The 20,885-nt window shown below is 37.7% G+C and overlaps 1 protein-coding gene across 4 annotated transcripts in view; it reads right to left on the bottom strand.

Moving 5' to 3' along the window:
* HDAC9 (histone deacetylase 9) overlaps positions 1-20,885 on the bottom strand; it is an 841,506-nt gene that overhangs the window by 654,680 nt on the left and 165,941 nt on the right. For 2 of the 4 annotated variants that reach the window (XM_053655072.1, XM_053655074.1), the window contains exon 1: positions 5,251-5,314. The exons of 1 other annotated variant lie outside the window; for it this stretch is intronic. In XM_053655072.1, coding sequence (XP_053511047.1) covers positions 5,251-5,302 — 52 coding nt within the window. In that variant the 5' untranslated portion in view covers positions 5,303-5,314. Of the gene's footprint in view, positions 1-5,250; positions 5,315-20,885 lie in introns of those variants that run through there. One more of the 4 variants, XM_053655073.1, reaches the window with a different exon arrangement.

Raw genomic sequence — 20,885 nt, 5'->3', positions numbered from 1 at the left:
GTGAGCAGGGGAAGAGCAGGAACAGGGGTGTCCAGGGACCCACTAGCAAGTAAGATATTTCGGTGGGGATTTTTCCTAGCTTCACATGACCAAATAAATAATCAGGAGAAAAACAATGGTCCTCAATGCAGGTTTGGCTTTCTGTTTAAACACATCTCGTCTTCACTATTAATTTCAGCAAACAGTTCTGTGGCTGACCTACAGTTCAGCAGCAGTCGGTTCTCAGCGGTTTGCAAAGTCTTTCCAGGCACAGTCTCCTTGTCGCCTACCCTTGAAGGATCAGTAGCATTATAACCTCACTTTCAAGGGAGGAAACCAAGGCAGAGAAAGGTTCAGAAACTTCCACGTGGTCACTGGATTATAATGGAGACAAAATCTGACCCCAAACAACATTCATGATCTTAACTATTGTCCTCTATTCCCACTCACACTGGTAAAACAACCATTGGAAACTTGGTCTTGCTTTCTTGGACTCCTCACTGAATTTTCTGCAACAGTATTTCTCTAAAACTTATATGGCTGTGCTGGGATGAGCCTTTAGGAGATGCTAGGCCTCCTTCTTTCAATGTTCTTGATGGGTACATTTCAAATACTGTATCATGATTCAACAAGACTCACACCAAGGGGAGCGCACCAAGGCGGTGTGGAGGAAACATTGTGAGCCCTGAGTTCACAACCCCGGGTGCTGTGTGATAGGTGCATGAAAATCTATACACTGTTCACCCTCCTTTTGTTTGTGTTTGAGATGTCCCACAATAAAAAAAATTAAAAGCAATAAAAACTTCAACCACAAAGAAGCACACTGAGGATCTTAAGCTGTTTCAAGATCCAGAGGGACTCTGGTTCAGTAAGTCAGCGCTTCTGCTGACAATTCCAGTCTCAGTTTTGAGAACTGAGAGCGTAGAAACATTTTATTAAAAATCTCCCTAGTATAAGAACCCCCCCCTCAGAATGTCTTAATCTTCTCTATCTGGAACAATAAAGAGATTCCCAGAATCACACTAATGGGTTTGTTGTTGAAGCTACTGCTGTTAACTGCAAAACCTTTTGCTTCCCTCCTCCTTATAGGTTTATTTTTTCACAGCCTACAAATTACTAAAGACTATTTGCATAGTCAAACTTCAAAATTTCCACCCCCATACCCTTTTCATGGTTCTCTTAAAAAAATCAAAAGAAAGAAACTTACCCGTTCTGTTGTGCATTCCTTCTTTGCCAAAGTGTGCTGTGGTTTCGAAAACTAGCCCAGTCCTTCTGAACTTTTCTGTATCCGTTATAATATTAAAGAGCCACCAGGAAAGGAAGTGGTTAGTCAACTTGCTAATTTTATCAGTCCCTCCCTCTGGTTAAATAGTACCTGATGCTACAGACACAAAATCAGTTTTCCAGCTCATTTTCCTGCTACAGCACAACTTTATAAAAACAGCCTAACTTGAGGGGAAGGAGAATGACAGTATCTAGCTCTTAAGCATGAGACAGTTAATGAATGAACACTTTATTACTATTAATAAGAAGCCTGATAGACTACAGAAACCAGCATTCAACAAAATGAGGAGGAGGAGGAGGAGAGAATGTCTGCCAGCTGCATACTCTGAGCTAACTCATTCAGTGAGGTGGGAAGGGGAGTGATTTTTAATGCAATCAGAAGATGTGTGGGAAGTAGCTGGTGTTCCATTTGTTGATAATTTATTCTGCCCTGGAATGGAGCCAGTTTACCAGATATAGAAACTTCCACAATTTGGGGCCCTGGCTCAGGCCATTGTCTTCCTCTAAAGTTCAGCAATTAAAACATAGGACAATGTAGCCGATGTAGGCCTCTGAGTAAGGGAAAAATAAATGTGCTCTGAAGAAGCTATGAACTGTTTGTTTTTTGTCCCCCAGGTATAAAAGATCTGCAATAAACAAGAAGAAAATACAGTGTCTAAGGCATATTTCAGTGATAAAGTACTTTTGATATGTTGATACAACTGCAAAAGTTTGCAGCATACAAAACACCATCACCCCAGCACCCTACAACATGCAATTTTCTGAGCTACTATATGGGTGGCATTTTAGTGAAATCTGGAATAATCACCTGGAAGTGCATTTTGCACCAAATGTAAGGGTTATGGCATTAAGAAAAAGAATGTCTGAAAACCAAATCATCATTGAAGGCTCATTAACGCTTGCCTCTTATTGGCTGAGAAAATGTTCTTCAGAGCTGTTTTCATATATTCACATGTGATAATGGTGTTGCCAAAAGACTTAAATTTGTCCAACTGAGGCAGGTTAAGGGAACTAGCAATTCACTACCACCACCCTTCCATTTTCAGCCATCCCCCTGTTCAGTGTAACTCACTAGTAACAGGTGAGGGAAAAACTTTGGAGACCTACTGCACCTGCTGTCTCTCTCCTTAGGATTGTTTTCTAATTAGAGCTAAGAAAATGTAGTATAATAAAGTGAAATGCAGGTGATGCTTAACTCTGAGATCACACCTACAATGTCCCCTGTGGAGCAACAGCTATGTAGTTCTATGTCCTTAAGGTCAAATGTTTGTATTTGCCTGAGTTTGAGGTGAGACCAAGTACCTAAAATCAACCCATCACATGCATGATCAAGTTGCTTCAATCCCTCTCACACACATCTAGCTGCATCTGTATCATCATAGAAGGAAGAAGGAAAGGTACAGAGTGCTACAGCAGAAGGAAGGGAAGAAAAAAATGAAAAAGAGAACTACCCTCATCCTCCCCTTCTCTAAAACTGTGCAGCCTGCCTCCTCCCCCATCAAACATACCAACTCGCCTCTCTCTGAAATCCTTGAGCACGTTTCTTTAGCCTCTAAGGCTAGGCACAAATTAGTTCTAAGCAATGTCTTTCTGGAAGCCTCTTTAGGACTGACATATGTCCTCCATGATCACCTAGAATATTAAGCTTATTTAGCACAAAGCCCCACTTTCAAATCAAATACTCTGCAAAGCCTCTTTTGCTAACCTAGAATGAAACTCACAGATTCTCAATTCAACCTCTATACAGTATTTTTTAAATAAATCATAAAGTGCTCTCAGGCATGAGTATTCACACATTTAAGAAGTCTTCCAGTGTCTGCCCTGTTACCAATGAGTAAACATGGATGAAGAGTAATAAGAAGCCAGTCCTTACAAGAAGGGTAGGAAAGTGAAAGACTAGAGGGTTGAACAGACATCAGAATAAAATCTAGTGCTGAAATAAGAAACAGTGAACCAGACTTACAGGCACATGATAAAATAAAATAAAAGTAAGATGAACCGAAGCCCAGGTAGTAGTTTGCTAAGGCAAACTACAGACTACAGAAGTAAAGAAAATATAATGAATGACTAATATTCTCTTCTAGGAACTGAGAATTATTCTTTATTCATAAAAGATTTTAAAGGAGTCTCAACATTTCCTCTTTTCTGTATTGTACAAGGGAACTTCAAACACACACAATAATGCTGTGTGTGTTGGTTATTCAGGTTCCATAAGCTGCGTTGTATCAGTGACATGATTGTCCAAATGGAGAAAAATGAATTCATAGTTAAGTTTCTAATAATAAAACAGGAGAGTATATGGTAGCTGTGCGTCATTGTGAACCAAGACCCTAGACAAGCCACTAGCCGTGCAACTCAGCTGGCTTCAGGAGTCAGGCAGGAAGGACCCCGGAGGAGTGAAGGAGGCTAGGGGAGGGCCACCCTGAAAGCTGAGTGCAGGCTCAGCGAAGGCCGGCCACCCCCGGCAGCCACAACAGGCTCCTAGCACGGCACCAGGCAGATTAGGAGCACGAGAGAGCTGCCCAGCTTTCAAGAGAAAGTAGACATCTAGATAATTTTTTATAAGAAATCTTTTTTCAAAAGGTTGGCAAACACTTTGGGGGTCATAAAAATCTGTCTGCAGGCTAACATGATCTAGGTATTAATTGCCAAAAAAAAGGTAATGGCATTTATAAAGTGTGTAATGTCAAAGACATGATACTCAGTGTAACAAGCAAATGACTGAGTACTTTGATCCCATTTTGTAAAAACAAGTATTATGTCAATTAGATAGAATAGATTCGAGCATCAGCTAACATGTTAACAAGAATTCTCTATTATTATATACATTTTTCATTTTACTTTCCAGAGTTTTCTAATTTTGTTAAAATGAACACACAAGGTTTTACAATAAGAAATAAGCAACAGAAAGTATTTCATATATTTAGTTTTTGAAAATTAGAGAATGGTAGTTATGAAGACCTCTCTGAGCACATTTGGAGAGAATCACAATTAAAATGGACAAACAAATGAAATTCCTCACAAATAGTCCATTGTGTTCCATGTTCCAACTGCCTAAAAACCAGATATAAAAATTAACTTGTCTACAAATCAGAATATGGGTTGTGATCAAGTAATTGGGCTTACTATGTTGTGTTCCGGATATATAGGTCATTATTTTATTCCCTTTGTTAGACGGCCAGGCCCAGAGGCGGGGTCTAAGACGGAATGTGAGAGACACAGGAAGCCCTCTAACTGTGTGTTGATTAAAAAAGAGTTAGGCTTTAAAAGAGGTAAAAAAATAAGTTTTCCTATGTGCCAAATAATAATAATAAAGTTAACCTTTAAAATGAAGACGTTTTAAAATGGAATTACCTTTTTCCTATTTACAAAATTAATATTAGAAGCTGAGTCATGTTTGAATTCAATAAAATTATTTTATTAACTTCCTCTAAGGTTTAAGAAATACTTTATAAAACCTCTCTTCATATAATCCAGTTTTATCCTTCAATCTGCTAAGAATTGGACTGCATTTCACTCCCATAAAAACGTAATTTCACCCAAATTAGAAATATTTAATGGAAATGTTTCAAAGCTGATCCCTGTAGGAACCAAACATGACATCCTGGAAAAATAAGCTAATACCTTTGTAAATAATCATAGTTACTAAAACCATTTAAAATACACATGTATACAAACTGAAAACTCTGTAATTACTATTGATTTCTTTCGAATTTATAAAAATGTACCAACAGACTGTGTAGAAGAGAACTTTTTTCAGCGTTTTAAAATTATTATTCAAGTAAACTTGTGTCCATTTTTTCCCCTCCATTCCCCCCACCTCAGCCATCCCCCCTCCCACCCTCCATCCTACCCCCTTTGGCTTTGTTCATGGGGGAACCTTTAGAATTATAGTAACACTAGTGTGGAAACCATGACATGCTTTTTGGAGATGTTGCCTTTTAGGACGTACAGCCACGCTAGTGTTTACTTTGGACAGAAACTCACTCTGTCTCCAATCTTGCGCTCCATGCTGACTGGAGCTTGAGTCCTTCAACATGTCTTCCAGTGTATGCATTGCAGTTCTGCAGAAGCAAGAGATTATACAGTGTGTGAACGAAATCCTTCCTTTCGGTTAGAGCTTTCAATTCTGATGTGTTCGCAGGTTTGAAAGTTGCTAGTCTGACACTGTTGGGCAACCCAAGGTAAACAACGTTACCCATTGCCAGGCACAAAAGGAGGCATGAAAGTCTTACAACCATCGCATCGTGCAGCACGACTTTCAAAGGAAAGAATCCCAAATGTAGTCTCTTTACACTGTTAAGCATTTGATTAAGCTTGCTGTTGAAGCAATTATTTTTAATCAAGATATTGCTTATTGACATCCATCTAAATAGATTTTTAAAAATTGAGATTGGAATACAACATATCTAGTATTTGCTTGAAAAAAAAAGGATACCAATCACGGGGTGTGTGTGTGAGTGTATTCCTCAATAAACGTAATGACACAGTGTTCAACTTCATAAGTAATCAAATAAATGCAAATTATAACAGATGAACATTTTTCTGTCAATTGATGCTAATATATGATGATGACAAGCATATATAATCTGAAAAGCACTCTCCTATACTACTTATAGAAGTGTCAATTGGTATACCTTCCCTGGAAAAAAATGGTTACAATATATCAAGAATCCTTTATCAAGTTCACAATCCTTGAGACGGACTCTATTTGTCAGAACAATTTCTAAAGGAAAAATAAATGAAAGGGATTTGGACAGTGATTTATGTAAATGAATGTCCATCACACCATTACTTTAAAATGTGGCTGAGCACCTGCAAACTCCATATGTGGAATGCCATCAGTTCCCCAAATAAGGGGAATAATAGAATAAATTATGGTATGACTATATAATGAATTAGAACTTCTACAAGTCATAATACTGAAAATCTTTAATGGCACTAAAGTGTTTATAATCTAATGTTAAATAAGGTAAAAAGGTACAAAAACGTGTGTATTATTACTCATATCCTAAAACATAAACACACTCCACTCACAGCCTCACACCTCATACATGAAATGCAACTACAAACAGAAAGTCCTCACGTAAAGTTGCCAATCCATTAGGTTCTTGGAAACTGCAACCTGAAGGCACTTTTGCCATAGGCTAATTGACATAAACAAGAGTTTAGTCCCTGGTGCATATTTCTGGTCAGAAAAGCATCATCAAACATCCAAATTCTAAAGACTCAAACCCTGCTAATATTAATCATTGAAATAAGTGTGAGTTATACACACATTTAAGAAAGATGAATGAAAGGACAGCAAACTCACAGTTATTAAGAACCACACCTAAAACAAAAGCAAATTAAGAGGACAGCTAGATCAGGAGCGAACCATAGAAATGAAGATCTCATGGAGGGTTAGCAACAGGGGAGTGGGAGAAGGAGAAGGGCAGAGAAGGTACAGAAAATAAGTATCATAGATGGTAGATAGAAAATAGATAGGGGGAGGGCAAGAATAGTAGGGGAAATATAGAATCTAAAAAACTTGAGACATGTGTTCATAAACTAAAGGGGGGATGGTGGGGTGGGGAGCTGCAGGGTGGAGGGGAATGAAGGGGGAATAGAACAGCTGTAATGGCATAATTAATCAAATATATTAAATAAATAAATAATTAAAAAAAGAAAAACAAGTAAAAGAATTCTTTTCTACCCCGATTACTTCAGTTCGAGGTCATGGTTGCTGGATCCTCTCCTGGCGGCTCAGAGTGCAAGGTGGGCCCCACCCCGGACGGGACTCATCACAAGCACACCCACATCCACACTCACTCAGACTGGGACGATGGAGACATCCTACTTCCCTCAGGCACAGCTTTGGGATGTGGGTGGGTGCTGGAGCCCTCGGCAAAACCCACTGAGACACGTATGGGGAGAGGACACTAACTCCACACAGACTGTGGGTCCAGCTGAGAACTGAGTTTTTTATTTCTCATCAATATTAGGGGAAAAAAACAACTTTAAACAAAATGCTATCATTTGGGAACCTGCTATGTTTAGTAGAAAACAAACTGGAATAAGAGCCTAGGATGTGAAGAGTGGTTACCTCTGAATGGTATGAGTATAGAGAAATTTTACATGCTTCTTTTTACTTTTTCTTTTTGACCAAGTTTCCTACTTTGAGTGGCAAATCAAAAAATACTTCATAAATCTGAAGACATCTAAAAATTTTTAGCACATTTCAACAGTGCCAGAGACTTTTTACATATCCCAGTGCCCTTTAATTGGTCTTTTGGCTTCAGGAATTGTATTTGATTGCTACTTTGGCTTTGTGGATTTTATATTTTACTCTTCAATAATGTGAAGCCTGACTGGCAAACAGATGATTAGGAGCGAAATCAGCCTCATGTTCGTGGGGAAAGGATTCCCATCTGGTCATCTTAATTACTCCACCAAGAGATTCAGATACAGTTGCCCCGCCCTTGTCTGTAAGGGGTCTGTTCCAAGACCCCCAAAGGATGCCTAAAAGCAGGGACAGACCCCAACCTTATTTACACAATATTTTTCTATACATACACACCTATGATAAAGTTTAATTGATAAATCAGGCACAATAAGAGATTAATAATAACTAGTAATAAAATAGGACAATTATAGCAAAATACTGTAATAAAAGTTATCTGAGTGTTGTCTCTCTCTCTTAAAATATCTTATTGTCTAGTACTCACCCCTCCTGTGATGAAGTGAGATGATCAAATACCCTATTAGGAAAAGAACTGTCACCTTTCCACATGAAGGAATCACCTTAGGGCTTCTCTGTGGCCTAGCTGAATTGCCAGCATCCCTACTCTTGTGCTTTCAGGCCGTTATTAAAAAGTAAGGTGACTTGACCACAAGCACTTCCACACCACGACAACAGTCCATCTGATGACCAAGATGGCTACGCAATGACCAGCAGGCGAGTAGTGCACCCAGCATGGAGAAGCTGGACAAAGGGATGACGCCTGCCCCAGGCGGACAGGGCCTAAAAGCTCGAGATTCCATCCTGATCTTGAATGGCGTGCAACTTAAAATTTATGAACTGTTTATTTCTGGGCTTTTTCATTGAATATTTTTAAACCACAGCTCATTGTGCGTAACTGAAACTTTGGATAAGGGGAACCTACTATACACTTAAAAAGAGATTTTTGAAATCCGTATCCAGTGTACTTGTTTTTTTAAACCTGAGACATTGCTACAGCAAGTGTTGGATTTAAATCAAGTGAAGAAGAAAGAACTTTCTCTTTGTACACTCTCCATGATACCACACACCTGAAAATTTAAGTCATTTAAATTTCCCAGCAATCCTGAGGGTTAAATCTTCTCACCTCTACACTACAGATGGGGAAACCAATTTACCGCAACATTAGGTTAAGTGACCAAGATTCCATAGTTGGTAAGTGGAGAACCAAAAGTTACTATAAAACCAATGCCTAGCATGAAGAAATTCCTTTTGGAATCTAGATAGTTCACCTGTGGTAGTTTTGAAATTACTTTGAGAATCATGAAATAAATGAGATTAAGAAGAAAAACAAGTATGTTTGCCTCCTCTGTAGTTACTAGGGTGGAAGATAAAATAAGAGCTTACAGAGAATTGGAAAAAAGAACTCAGTTGAATGTATAATGAAGGCCGCGTTTACTGGACTGAAAGCCCCAACTCATAACCCCACTGTGTAAGACAGAAGTGGCCCCAGAGTGTCACGTTTCCAGCCATTGTATGGCCACCGTTTAATTAAAAATAAATATGTATATATGTGTGTGCATTTAAATTGGTAACTTAAACATTATTTGTAAATGCTAAACAAAATTCATAATTACTTTGTTGACTTTAAAGGAAATTTTTAAATTATTAAATAATATATGTTCATATAATGAAATAATAGAAAACCGTGTGAAGACTGCCTCGGAACCTTTCATGACGACAGCCGTCGTGAACGTGGCCCCTCCCACACTGCACTCTATTCACACGCATGGAGTCGTCGCGGCACTCAGGCAGGGAAGGCTGAGGAAGCTGACCACAGCGGACAGTTAGCGACACGACACAGGCTTTGGATAGATGTCTAACTGCCACAGTTTTTCTACCTCCTTATTTGGGCCAGGGTGGAGGGATGGACAGAATACTCTACAAACACAGAAATGGGGGGAGTGTTTTGATTTGTTTTAAATATTTTTCTATAATTCAAAGTATTAGATAGCTGAATTCTGCTATTTACTGCTGTTCCCCTTTGAGCAAATTATTTAATTTCCCCAGGCTGAATATTCCTATCTATAAATAACTGTGATAACTTCTAAGAGTTGTGAAAAAGTAAATAGAATTATATATGCTATAACTAAATAGAATTATATCACAGTATTTTAAAATCTCTGTTTTAGATCCTTGAGTACTGACAATCCATTCTTCAAAGAGGAATTATAATCACTTTAGTAAATAATAGTCAGCCCACTGCCATACTTTCTGCTACATGAACTTGGTATTTCACCAAGTTTAAAAGGAATCTTCAAACTGACCTTTGACCTCCTCTCTCTCATCTTGCCTTATTCCTATGCCCAACTAGGGAATATCTCCTTGTGTACTTTAAGTGTTAGGAAATTGGAAATCAGAATAGAGTCAAAGGGTTTCACACATTCCATATTCCTGTCTAAATGCAGTGCTTAAAAATCAGCCTGAAGTGCCAATATTTCTTTCAGCCCTAGTCCCAAGAATGAGAACCTATGATCATGCAAACATTCATGGGCTCTAACTGGTGCTGTTCTCTTAGAGACTGGGTTGTGCTCAGTAAAGCCCATCCCTTCCACCAGGCAGCAAGGAGGAGGGAGTGCCCATATCCACTTACGTATGGCCCCGCTGTGAAATGCAGTTATAATACCCTTGTGCCTCCTGGGATACAAAGGAATAAGTTCTTGACCAAGTCACACACAATCTAAGTGATCTGAATTCTTAAAGAAGTTTCACCAATTGATGATCACTTCCCTCAGTGCAAACATATGACTTCCCTGTCTGGAAAGGCTCCTGGGGCCTTGCAATACCTTGTTTAAGGATAATAATCAGGATGTAGCACTCTCATCCATTCCCCAAGGGAGGGAAATAGTTTTATTTTTCAACACCAGGGTGTCTTGGGCACCATTTTGGGATTTTCATGAGCAATATCTATAATATATTACCACTCACTCACTAACTATACAGTCCGAGGAATATCATTAAATGTTCTGCCCTCTGTTTTCTCATTTATAAAATGTGGCTGACAAGGTCCATTTCATAGAATTCTATGAACATTAAATAAGGTCAGTTACACAAAGGACCTTCCCACAACGACTAGCATACTGTAAATGGTCAAAAACTGATAATTACAATTACCTCAACTAATCATAAACAATATTTAAATAGTCCTCTCTGCATTCTGAGAGGAATATTACAATGGCTGTGTGTTATGTTCTTTCAGTATTTCTTAAGTTGGCTGTAGGCTCATTTGGGGCTCTTTTTCTAAAAGGTTTACTATATATTTTTTAAATCCTTTTAAGATCCATGATGCTCTGGAATAAGGACTAAAACATGTACTTAGTTTCAGGCAAACAATTGTTCAACAGAAGCCCCTTCAATTTTTAATTTCTCCCTCTTCCTTCTCCAAGCTCATGGTTATTCACTGCCTTTTTAATCTTGAAAGCCCGTCAGGGTACATTATTTATGTTATATTCAATAGGGTGAAAGAGAAGAAAAGGAATTTTATTCAGGACACTAACTCTAACCTTGAAATGTTATTTTCTGAACATTTGTTCTGCTCACTGAGCAAATTTTAGTCTTCAAGTCAGATGTCTAAATACAGTGCTTGAGCTCTGCTCAAAGGCTAAAAATATAGACTTCTGTGCAAGGTGATGGTTACAAAAGAAGGTGTTTAGAATATGGTTCAATAGAAGCTAAGGTAATTGAGCATTCGCTATAGAGTTCAGCCAGAAGGATTTCTCATCTACACTGAAGCTGTGAAGTCAAATCTTAGGCTATTATCCTCTGAAATACATTTTCCTTCAAAAGAGAGTCAATTAAGTGGTTTCCCGAAATCCTTCACCAGGTCCTCAATTTTCGTCACCTAAAGACGGCTAGTCACAGAAGGCTTTGTCAGCCCCTCTCTTTTACGGTACCTACAAAAGCATGCTCCACGAAGTGTACGAAGTCTGAGCAGCAAGACTATCTAATGTTTTCCTCCTCTTGAGAAAAACCTACTAACAGAAGTCAGCAAATAGTTATCATGCTCACTAATACCACACAAAACTTGGCCATCATAGAGAAAATTTAGTATCCTCCGGCACACATTTCACCTGATCCTGCTTTGAACTCGCCAACAAAGCTCTGTTCTTGAACCTCACCCTTTATCCTCCTCACGCACACCTTCCCGAAAGTAAAGCATCAGTCAGGGTTGGGACAAAATGAAACGAAGGTCTGAAATGGATACCTCTGACTCTGTTTTCAAAGGACATGTGACATCATTTAATTTTTAAAACTGTATTTTTTTAGGTAATTGGAAATGATAACTTTGCATGAAGACAGTGAGATTAGGATACATAATAAAAATTTTGATGATCTCGTAAGCAAATATTGCCTGGATAAGTGAGTGAGTGGAAGGAAGGACTCATAGCAATATTGAAAACCTCAATAGGTTATTGTATTATCCCAATCTTCTCTTTAAATATTTATTACATGTAAGTTTCATGAGCTTATCCTGTCTTGTTCAATACTTTATCTCCAATGCCTAGAAACATACTGGGCAGAGGTAGTTTCTTAACAAATGTTTTCTGACTGAATAAATACATTTTCATTTTCTGTTTACTTCCTTTTTAACTTTATAGTCATTTTTATGGTAATACAAAAATTATTTTCTTAAACTTCTGAGTTCCCTTCCAACACTCAAAATTCCCCTTTAAACACTAGACATAGAAGACAAGTGAAAAATGGAATCATAATTCCTTAATGAAATTTTTATGTAAAAATATTTGACCAATTTATATGGAGTACATGAATTAAGCCTTTGAGAAAATTAGTTTCTAGGCAACAGGTGTCCTTGTTTAATGGATAAAATACCAACATTCACTCTGGATATACATTTGGCCAGTTTTTTGCATCATCCTCATCATGATGTCACTGGATAGAGAAGATCAGAACATGAAAATTTCCCTAATCATTTCAATTATTCTTATACCATAACAATCAGAATTGTCTACGCATTTACTTTTTAGTTAAAAAAAAAAGGGAGGGTAAAATTGGTGGCTCAAAAGCCAAGTAGGCAGGCAGTGAGATAAAGTAGCTAACATAGGGACAAAATAATTGTAAAATTTAAGGGAGGCCTCTATCCACTATGTTGGGTCAAGTCCATTTAGTAAAAAGTAGTTTGCTACATTCAAAAAATGTCTTTGTAAATAAGCTTTTATCATGCGTTGGTATTTCTTTCTTTCTTTTTTTGCAGTGGTTTTAAATTTTATATGTGCCTAAAATTGCAGTTCAATATCTTTCCAATTTATTTCTAAAATGACATAAAGTGCACTCAAAAATGCCCAAACAACTACATCCAGATTTTTGAGTTTCCAACATGAGCTTTCAGAATAGAAACATTGCCTCCCATAGAAAAGGCAGCTCTTGTCATGGGGTTAAATGTTCAATACAAAAAAAAATCATTTTTCTTTCTCCAATTACCAAACACCTCTTCATACATCTTTCAAAATGACCTTTTTAAATGGAACGTGAGATGCATAAAAAATTACGTCTCGATATGCGCAAACTCACAATGTCCTGAGGCATTACTTCGGCAGGAAAATTCCTGATGGTTTAAGGTCAATTTAAAACAAACAAAAAATGCTTAAGAAAGAACTGCATCTTATAGAATTTTAAGTACTTCTCTTTTGCCATGTTACATAAAAGGCACATCTAAATTTAGACATCTGTAGATAAACAGACTATCCCCGAAAAACCCTAGACCACAGAAGTTCTAGGGAAAAGTCTGTATTATATTAAACACGAGACTCCATTTCCGTGTTTTGAATTATTGGTGCTGCTGTGGCAACAGCACAATAGGGAACTTTGTTGCACTCTCAGCAGAGCTATTTATATTCTTTAACCTCTTCCCTGGGAGTTCTTCCTCTATGAAGTTCTTCCATTATTTTAATAAAGCAGTCCATTCAAAGCTCTTCAAATATCATTGCTAAATGTGAACAAACAAATGCTACCTCTGAACTGCTTGGAGAAAACATTCTGGATGGGGAAACTAATCTCTTGCAGTGTTTGAAGTACCTGAAAACCCATTCCACAGACCATGGGATTCTGAAATAAAAAGATAATTTTCTGCAGCTGGAAGGAATGTCACATGATCTCTAAATGCTCTGAAAAGTTACCAAAGCATCCAGAAACGGGAAATAGCTAGTTAAGAAACAACTAAAATACTTCAAAGGAGACGAGATTTCTACAAAAGAAACGTTGAAGATGGCGTGCCTTTCTGATTGTGGGATGAAGCACGTGCGAGGCCGCAGACCTGGGAAAAGACTTGACTAGTTGCATAAAGAAAGGTGCACATCATTAAGAACTGTGTTTACTACGTACCCCCGACACAGATAAATTAACCAAGCATGCTAAACTATAACTATGTGCATTATTTTAATTAGTATATTGGCTAACCACTTAGTTGGATCAAAGGTGGGACCTTTTAATAAAATCTTTTGAACACAGTAACTAAAATTAATTCCCCTATTTGAAATTAACCAAGGTAGTTGAAAGAAGTTGTTAGAAAAATGAGGAAATGAGAGGGAAAAAATAACCACCAGGGAGCCATTTTCAAATGGCTGAGAAATGGTTGGGGTTGGGGTAACGCCAGACAAGATAGAAGAGACAGGCAGAAACTATCAAAAGAGAAGAAAAGGACTATACAGTTCATACGTAAATGAAGACTGCCCTCCAGTTTCATCTGTCATCTTCCCCAAACACCTTCTACTGCGTGGACAAGGAACTTCGCATGTTGCATTAAACCAGCCAAGACTTCATACTCTCCTCCTATACCCGTCTGCTCCCGCTGTCACACCTGTCTGTCCCTTCTCACTCCCTCTCCCCTCTCATTGCTGGCTCACTCGCTTCCACATTTTAGATTGGAATCAACTTTCTCCATCAGCTTGTCCAGCGTCCCTCCCTCAAGCAGACCTGGTCACTAGTTCTGCAGTATTGTACGCCATCATTCCTCCTTCTGCCTGAGTGTTCATGCTTTGCCATTATGAAGGTGTTTTTCTCTAGTTCTCATGTGAAACTGGAGCATCCTCTCAGGCCCCAGAACACTCATTCATTCATCTTTGCAGCTCCATTGTTGTTTATAAGAATTGTGCCGTGATTACTGAGTGGCTGGTAATGATAGTATCAGCCCAAGTGTCCATCAATAGATGAATGGATAAAACAACTATGGGAACTTTACACAATGGAATACTTCTCAGCCACAAAAAAGAAATTTTGACCCTTTTGTGACAGCATGGATGGACCTGGGGAACATTATACTAAGTGAAATAAGCCAGTCAGAGAAAGTCAAATACCATGTGATTTTACTCATATGTGGAATGTAATGAACAAACTGGACTAACAAGCCAAATAGAGACAGGCTCAGAGAGACAGAGCAGGCTGACAGCTGTGGGGGGTGGGGAGGTAAGGAGGTGGAGGAATCAAGCAAAAAGAAAAAAGGACTCAGGGACATAGACAACAGTGTGGTGACTGCTGGGGGGAGGGAATAAAAGGGGACTAAAGGGTAATAAAAAAATACAATAGAGATTAAGTAAAATACAAAAAGGAGAAAAATAGTACCCAAATGAATTTAAAACAATAAAAACTACATGTTTCAAAATTTACAGTGTTTCAACATGCTTCAAAATGTCAACTTTGCTCAGATAATAGGATGCAAGAAGATATTTAGGGTATAAAATAAAAGCAATAAGAATACAAAAAGAAAAAAATAGGAGAAAAAGACAAAGAAGCCATTTTGTCACTGTCTACTATGATTATAACCAAACTTATTTAGGCAATATTCTCATATTAAAAATTTTTGTAGTGAATATTATAAAGGCTAAAATGAATAAGCATTATTCCTAGTTTTATATTTGGATCATGAATAAAAGTAAATTGGATAAGCTGTCGATCCATCTATTAGCTATTTCATTATAAAATGTACCACCCACTCTCTGCATTAGAAAAGGATCACATGTTCTCTCTTATTAAACCTATGCCCTCTAGAGGTGCTCTGTCAAGCTGAGAAATGGCATGTCAGGAGACATTATATGCTGCAGAGACAGATGTCCCTATTCAAAATGCATGTGCAATGATTAATCAGAACTCAGAACATTCCCAAAAACTCAAGAGCCACACTTAAAAAACAATTACAGAAAGACATGTTAAAATAATATCACAAGAAGCTGATACGTGCTGAATATATTACCCAAGAAATTCAAAAAAGTATTTGTAGAACAGGAGAGGAGTTGTATTTGCTAGGTTCCATGCAAGAGTTTAAAATGGACTGCTAGCGGAAATACTGTGCCAAGATCCACACCGGCTCTTGGGTGAGCTCCCCCCTGGCCTTATCCTCCTTCAATATGAGCTGTCTACTCAATATACATGCTAGGCCATCATTAATTCCATTTCTAGTTTCATAGAGAAGGTAGCACTTATCACTCTTGGGCATGTCTTTGATCTTATTTTGTATGTATATAATCCTAAATAACATGGTAGTGTAAACATATTTGTAAGAATTATCCATGATTTTATATATCTACCTATATTGATATCTGTCTAGTTCATTCATAATCAAAGCCACATAATCCATTCATGAATATACCTCAATTTTTTCTTTTTTTTCTATTGATGGATATTTAGTTTGATTCCAGTTTTTCAGTATTATGAACTATGCTGAAACAAATAGTCCTTTACAAGTTCCTTTGTGTACACATGAGAAAGTATCTCTATGAGATTATATCTTCCAGCGGAATTTCTGGGCCCTTATAAGATACACAATGTGACTATGTGTATGTGAATAAATTACTCTCCTGAGTGGTATGAACCTATACTTCCCACTATTGTGAAATTTCCAGCTGCTCCATACCCTCCCCAACACTGGCTTGGTATCATTGAACTTTACATTTTGCCAGTCTGATAGGTATAGGAAATTATATGACACCCCAGTATTTAATTTGTGTGTATTTCCCCATCACATTTTGGCTGTTGAGTGGCCATTTGGATTTCATTTTATCAGACTTAACCCTTCTCTTTTTAAAAAAGATTTTATTTATTTATTTTTAGAGAGAAGGGAAGGGAGGGAGAGAAACACTGATGTGTGAGAGAGACATTGATCAGTTGCCTCTCATGCACCCCCAGCCAGGGACCTGGCCCACACACTCCAGGAATGTGCCTTGGCCAGGAATCAAACTGATGACCTTTTGATTGGCAGGCCAGCACTCAATCCACTGAGCCATGCCACCCAGGGCCAGACTTGACTATTCTTAATTATCCTGTTTTCCACTAGGGTTACTTGCCTTTCTTTCCAATATCCTGAATGCTAAACCTCTGTCATACGTATGTCATACATATCTTTTCCTGGCCTTTGACTTGCTTCTTTTTCTCTTTCACTGTACAAATTTTAAATTTAACATTCAGAATTATTGTTCATAATTAGAATTTCACTGAATCCATAGCTCAGTTTGAGAAAATGAACCATTTAAAATTGAGTATTCTGACCTGTAAGAATATTTTTCTATTTACTTAGATCTTCTCAAATTACTTTCACTAAAGATCATGTTTGTACACAATGATACTGTGTCTCTCCTATTAGATTTATTCCCATGTTCTTTTATTTGGGGGCTGATGTTAGAGACGTCTTCTATTATATTTTCTACCTATGGAAATACAGCTTCTTGATCCTTGTATATAATCTCTTTATGCATTTAGTGCTCCTTATATGCATATTGATTATGAATTAGTGAGGGGCAGGCTAATCCCCTTCTCCCCAAAACATTGTGAATTTCAACAAGAAACAAAATTCTGTGATCACAGTAAACAATAAACATACTATTGGATATTATTTTGCTTTAATATCAGTTGAGCTAAGGTTAATATGTGAGAAAAATTTGGACAAGAATTACCCAAAACTTCACAGACACATTTCAGAAGAAACTGTGTAAGGAGGGGAAGGATGTCCAGAATCGTGCCCTTCAGACAACATCAAGAAGACAAAGACAAAACCAAATCAGAAAACTTACCTACTATAGAAAAAAATGCCCCCTCCCTCTCACTGCCTCCCAGAAGGGGTTACTATTACTGCACATGCTGTGTGTGTGTGTGTGTGTGTGTGTGTGTGTGTGTGTGTGTGTGTGAATCTTAATTAACTATGTCTCCACAAGAAAGAATTAATATAGTTATAAGGTTAAAACATACCCAGGAGACTGAAAGGTCCATTACATTCCAAATGAGAAAAGCACCCCTACAACACTCAGATTTTAAAATAAATGTGCTTTAACTGGTATTGTTCAATCCAAGTGTGAAAACTACAATCATTAGTACTGGCAGTGCTCATCCTACAAATAAAAAGAGTAAATATTTAGAATATCGTGATTCTGTGATCATCTATGGTGCCACTAAAATTGGCACTTCCCAAATTCCACGTAATGCAAGTTACAACTTTTGGTGGCAAAAGAAAAGCTGAGCTTTGATGTCCCATCACCTTTCGGTGAATGATGCCGTACTCTATCTTACTTAAGAAATGTTTGGGGGGGGGGGGGGCTGGGATGGGAGTAAAAGACAGAAAACTGTACTTGAACAATAATTAAATTTAAAAAATAAAAAATAAAGAATTGTTTCTGATATATCTTAGTCTTTCCTCCCAAGGAGAATGGAATTATGACTTCCTTCTTTCAGGCACACACTGACTCATCAAACATTTGTTGAATTCTCTCTATGCGTGGGGCACTCTGTTAGATGCTAAAGGGGCAGAGGTGAATGGCTTGTGCCGGTTTCTGCCCTCAGGGAAGCTTACAGACTCCTGGAGAAGGCAGACAGCCAAGGAGGGCTCACCATTCTATCCTAAAGTGCTATGTCAAGGGAAGTACAGGGGGCCGTGAACACTATTGGGGATCCCAGAGAGAGGGCATCGCAAAATGCCCACCTTGAGAAATCGCTGTTCAAACTCAGGTTTGACAGAAACAGGAATTCAGGTGGGAGAAAAAAAAACGTTCAGGCTGAGGGAAAGGCAGGCGGTGCATGAAATGTGAGATCACGGCATTTCCAGGTTCCAAAGTTGGTTTCTACAGCTGGATCAAAACAACCAGGAAACTAGTGCCAAGTATTTGAGCTTTGACTTCTTACTCAAACATACGGCAGCCCGAAATACATGGACTTCCAGGTTCAACATGATGGGGAGAGGCAGAATGGGAATTCTTAACGTTTTAAGCTGTGGCCATTTCTAAGAATGTATGTACGTACGTAAAATGTACTTAGGCAAAAGATCTGGGATTAATTCACAAATAGCTCCTATACAATCTAACTTCAATTTTCACATGTATATGTAGAGTACATGTGTACAAAAAGAGCCACATATGTGAATCTAATAGAGAATGTGTAATTCTTTTTAAATCATACACTTTACGCTTATAGAATCTATATTTCCTGCCCTAATTATAGTTTCTACAAAAAGATTTTACTATAAGATAATGGTATGTAATAACGGTAAGTGATAACCAAAATTACACAGTCATGTTTGCAATTCAGACAAATTTTGCAAAATTTCTTCTATGTTTCAAAGAATTTCCATATAATTGTTATTAAATAAACTGTGTATTCTTTCAAGGTTATGTTTAGCATGCTGAATCAATTTTAATGCTGCTTTTGTTCTTACAGGTAAGAATGTTACAATAAAAATCAACTAATTTGACTATAGGAAAATCTGGGTAACAATTTCAGAAATAGTAAGTAGAGCCAATCACTTATTTCATCTTTTCATTAAAAGAACAAAATGCCATTTCAAATGATGATATAAAATTCATGCAGACTTAGCTGTTTTTCTGTTTATTTTATTTGGCTTTTCTAAACACCAAAGAAAAAGAAGACACCTGCTCCATAATGATTCAGGGGTACAGATAAAATCTAATCATAATGTCAGAAGCAACCATAATTATTTAGCATTTTTCTCATGTTTTTAATATATATATTCAAAAACAATTCATCCTTTAAGTTTATAACCTACTTCAAAAAAAACAGAATTATTTAAAAGATTTGGTGGATGACCTATTTTTATAAATGGGTAATATTCCACAGAAGCAATGTCTTACATTAATTTGGCCATTTTCTGCATTAGAAGACATTCAAGTATTTTTTTCTGATTTTTTTGCTCTTTATAAATAATGCAGCCTTGAGGCTTTATATTCTATTACTACTAATAATGTGAGAAATCAATGGCAGAAAAGGTGATAGGAAAATAAATCACCTTTCTTCTCTAAATCATCTTTTAAAAAATGTATACAAACATTGATTGAGGTCTAACTCTACGCCAGGCATTTTGATAAGCACTGAGAACGTAGGGATGAATGAGGACCAGTATCAGTTGCCAGGCGCTCACTGTCTATCACAGTGTTTCTCAACTGAAATGATTTTGCCCCATGGGGGACATCTGGCAATGTCTGGAGACATTTCTGGTAGGCACAACATGAGGGAGGCTTCTACTGATATTGAGTAGGCAAGGCCAGGGATGCTGCTAAACATCCTACAATGCACAGAACCAGCCCAGCAACAATGATCCAGTTCCAGAGGTCAAAAAAGGGGGGCCAAGAAACCCTGTTCTCATCCTTGCCTGTGGTCTGATCCGTTCAATCAAATTCAGGAGATCATCTCACTCAAATGATAGTAATTAATACGTTATTAAAAAAGCAAGTACACCAGTAATCTCCATGAAATTAAATATTTAGGTCAACAGAATGGCCCAGTTCCCATACTCATATCTCAAACACAATGACTCCATGTAGTACTGAAGGAACTCTGCTGACTGTCAAGTGTGGGGATTTACATCTGGGGCATGCACTCCAGGCTCTATTCAGTGAAGCTTCTGCTCTCTGTAAACCTTTAGACTTCAGGATTTTCTCAGGCAAGGAAATGAAAACAAGGTATTTTTAACTACCTGCTCAATTGCTTGGAAAATTACCTCTTAAAACATTTGAACACCCACTTCTCATTTTTTCCAAAGCCCTGGAGTAGCCAAATGATATTAATCACTGGAACTCCTTGATGAGGAAGTGTAATTTTTCAGCTTAGACGGCTTGTTTTACTTTTCATGCTGTTTATTTTGGAATAAGCACATATTGCGCATATTCCATACATATACTATACACCGGTATATAGCACTCATAGTATCTGCAGATATAGATGTACGTTTGCAGGACACATAACTGTAACTTTGCTACAAACCCGGAAGCAGCCCCTTCTCTGGAAGTCTAGAAGTCTCCACTTTGATGGACCTGGATGAGCCTTCAAAAGGCAGCAGACTCTTCCCAGCAATGAAAATCTAAGCAATTATAAGTTCTTCAACTACAAATGCAATATTTATTAGGCAAAGGAATGC

This window comes from Artibeus jamaicensis, unplaced genomic scaffold (assembly GCF_021234435.1).
Source record: "Artibeus jamaicensis isolate MK-2021 breed Jamaican fruit bat unplaced genomic scaffold, CSHL_Jam_final contig_923, whole genome shotgun sequence".
NCBI lineage: Eukaryota > Metazoa > Chordata > Mammalia > Chiroptera > Phyllostomidae > Artibeus > Artibeus jamaicensis.
Note: the sequence above shows the minus strand (reverse complement) of the source record. Positions and strands in the feature narration are given on the sequence as shown.